General features: G+C 53.8%; 1 gene segment (V, D, J or C); it reads right to left on the bottom strand.

The window, feature by feature from the left end:
- Positions 1 to 795: 795 nt before the first annotated feature.
- Positions 796 to 1,476, bottom strand: LOC149997068 (putative non-functional immunoglobulin lambda variable 5-48). The segment is given in 2 exon segments: positions 796 to 1,296; positions 1,418 to 1,476. Coding segments are annotated over 2 exon segments (498 nt in total).
- Positions 1,477 to 1,774: the final 298 nt, after the last annotated feature.

Below are 1,774 nucleotides of genomic sequence, written 5' to 3'. Positions count from 1 at the left end.
GCTGTGTGACCCGGGAGAATGGTGGGCTCCTGTCTCAGAGGCCACCTCCCCTTCATGCTCAAGCCCACAGTTCTTGCAGGTGTAGGAAGCGGAGGGCTTTTCTTTTCTACCCAATTATCTTGCTAGCTTTCAGTACACCTGGGTGATGTCCACTCATCTTTCCAGCTATTGGCGTCTCAGGGTAAGAATCTCCCCTTACTTCTTTCTCTGCCAAATGGGAAGAAGAATCCCCAGAGCTCCCAGACTGTCCATGGGTTTGGGATCAGTGGGAATTTTGAGGGGGCTGCAGGATCCACTGTCAGTAGTCTTAGAGAAATAGTAGCCCTCAGCCCACCTCCTAAGCTAAACAAGGTGCCCTTGCAACCAGGGGTACCTGTTGGAGTCCAGCAAGCACCCCTGAGTCCCAGCCTGTTCGTGTGCTCTGTGAAACCTCTGCGTGGCTCATGACTCCAAAATGACCAGCAGGGACCACACTTTGACTGACCACAGCCTACAAAAACTGTACTGTTGTTATTTTCTTAATTCTGACAGTTTACTGTTAGTATACACAAGAGAATAGTTTAGGTCAAATGCTGGCTTGTATCACAAAATTCAGATCTGAGCCCTCAGATGAGAATCATATCCTAGTGAATCCTCAACCCTGAGCTGTCCTTGGCCTGAATCAACCTGGCTTGACCTCCTCAAACGTCTCTATGGGAAATTTTTCTCTCTCACCAAGGACGTTTTCTCCATGAAAGCATTAACACAATGAGAACATATGTGCAGAAAATCAATATAAAGGTTGAACTCAAGAGATGTGACAATATCAGAACCACTGGTCCAAGGAAACTCAGGTGCTGGATGATTATGTCCACACAGTCACTGCTGAGCTAGAGTCGGTCAGAGCCACCAGCTGGGGTGACGGCACCAGGACTGCAGAGCAGATGGGAGGTTTCTGTCTCACTTCCTTGAGGGTCTGAAACACTGTGTGAGTCTTAGAGGTGCCATCCCATGTTTCACAGTAATAATCAGCCTCGTCCTCAGGCTGCAGCCCGGAGATGAGCAGGAGCCCTGCGTTGGCCGAGGCGTCTTTGGATCCAGAGAAGCGGCTGGGGACCCCGGAGCCCTGGTGCTTCTCTGAGTCTGATTTATACCACAGGAGGTACCGGGGAGGGCTCGCTGGCTTCTGCTGCAACCAGACAATGTAGTAGCTGCCAACACTGAAGCCACTGCTCAGGGTGCAGGTGAGTCTGGCTGTTGATCCCAGAGATGCAGAGAGGGAGGGCGGCTGAGTCAGCACAGGCTGCGAGAGCGACCCTGCAGAAATACAGACACTGGTCAGTGTTGACACAGAGACCACAGTGTGATTTCTCAGGAAATTGAGCATAAAAAGAACAAAGCTGGGAAATGAGACCTGGTCCCCGAGGCCTGTCCCTACCTGAGCAGTGACAGAGGAGCACGAGGAGGAGAGGAGTCCAGGCCATGGTGCACAGCCCCTGAGCCCACAGTGGGGCTGGGCTGCCCAGGCCCCCTTTTCTTCCCCACCCTCCACCAGGGGAGGGGCTGTCCATGCAAATGTGTGCCCGTCCAGGGACTGCCCAGCCCCTCCTGAGCCCTGGTGCTGGGGCTCAGCTCACACCCCACACTGAGGAAGATGGAGGTTTACTTCACCACCTGGGGGAGCCCTGGGAGGAGGCACCTGCTGAGACACACAAAGGTCCCTGCTCAGGGGACTTGGCCAGGCCAGAGAGGACACAGCCGCTGCTTCCTCTTCAGAGAGCACAAAGCCTGGCCC

Source organism: Furipterus horrens, unplaced genomic scaffold (genome assembly GCF_987537825.1).
Source record: "Furipterus horrens unplaced genomic scaffold, mFurHor1.1.pri manual_scaffold_11, whole genome shotgun sequence".
NCBI lineage: Eukaryota > Metazoa > Chordata > Mammalia > Chiroptera > Furipteridae > Furipterus > Furipterus horrens.
The sequence above is the reverse complement of the archived record's forward strand: the minus strand, read 5'-3'. Positions and strand labels throughout refer to the sequence as shown.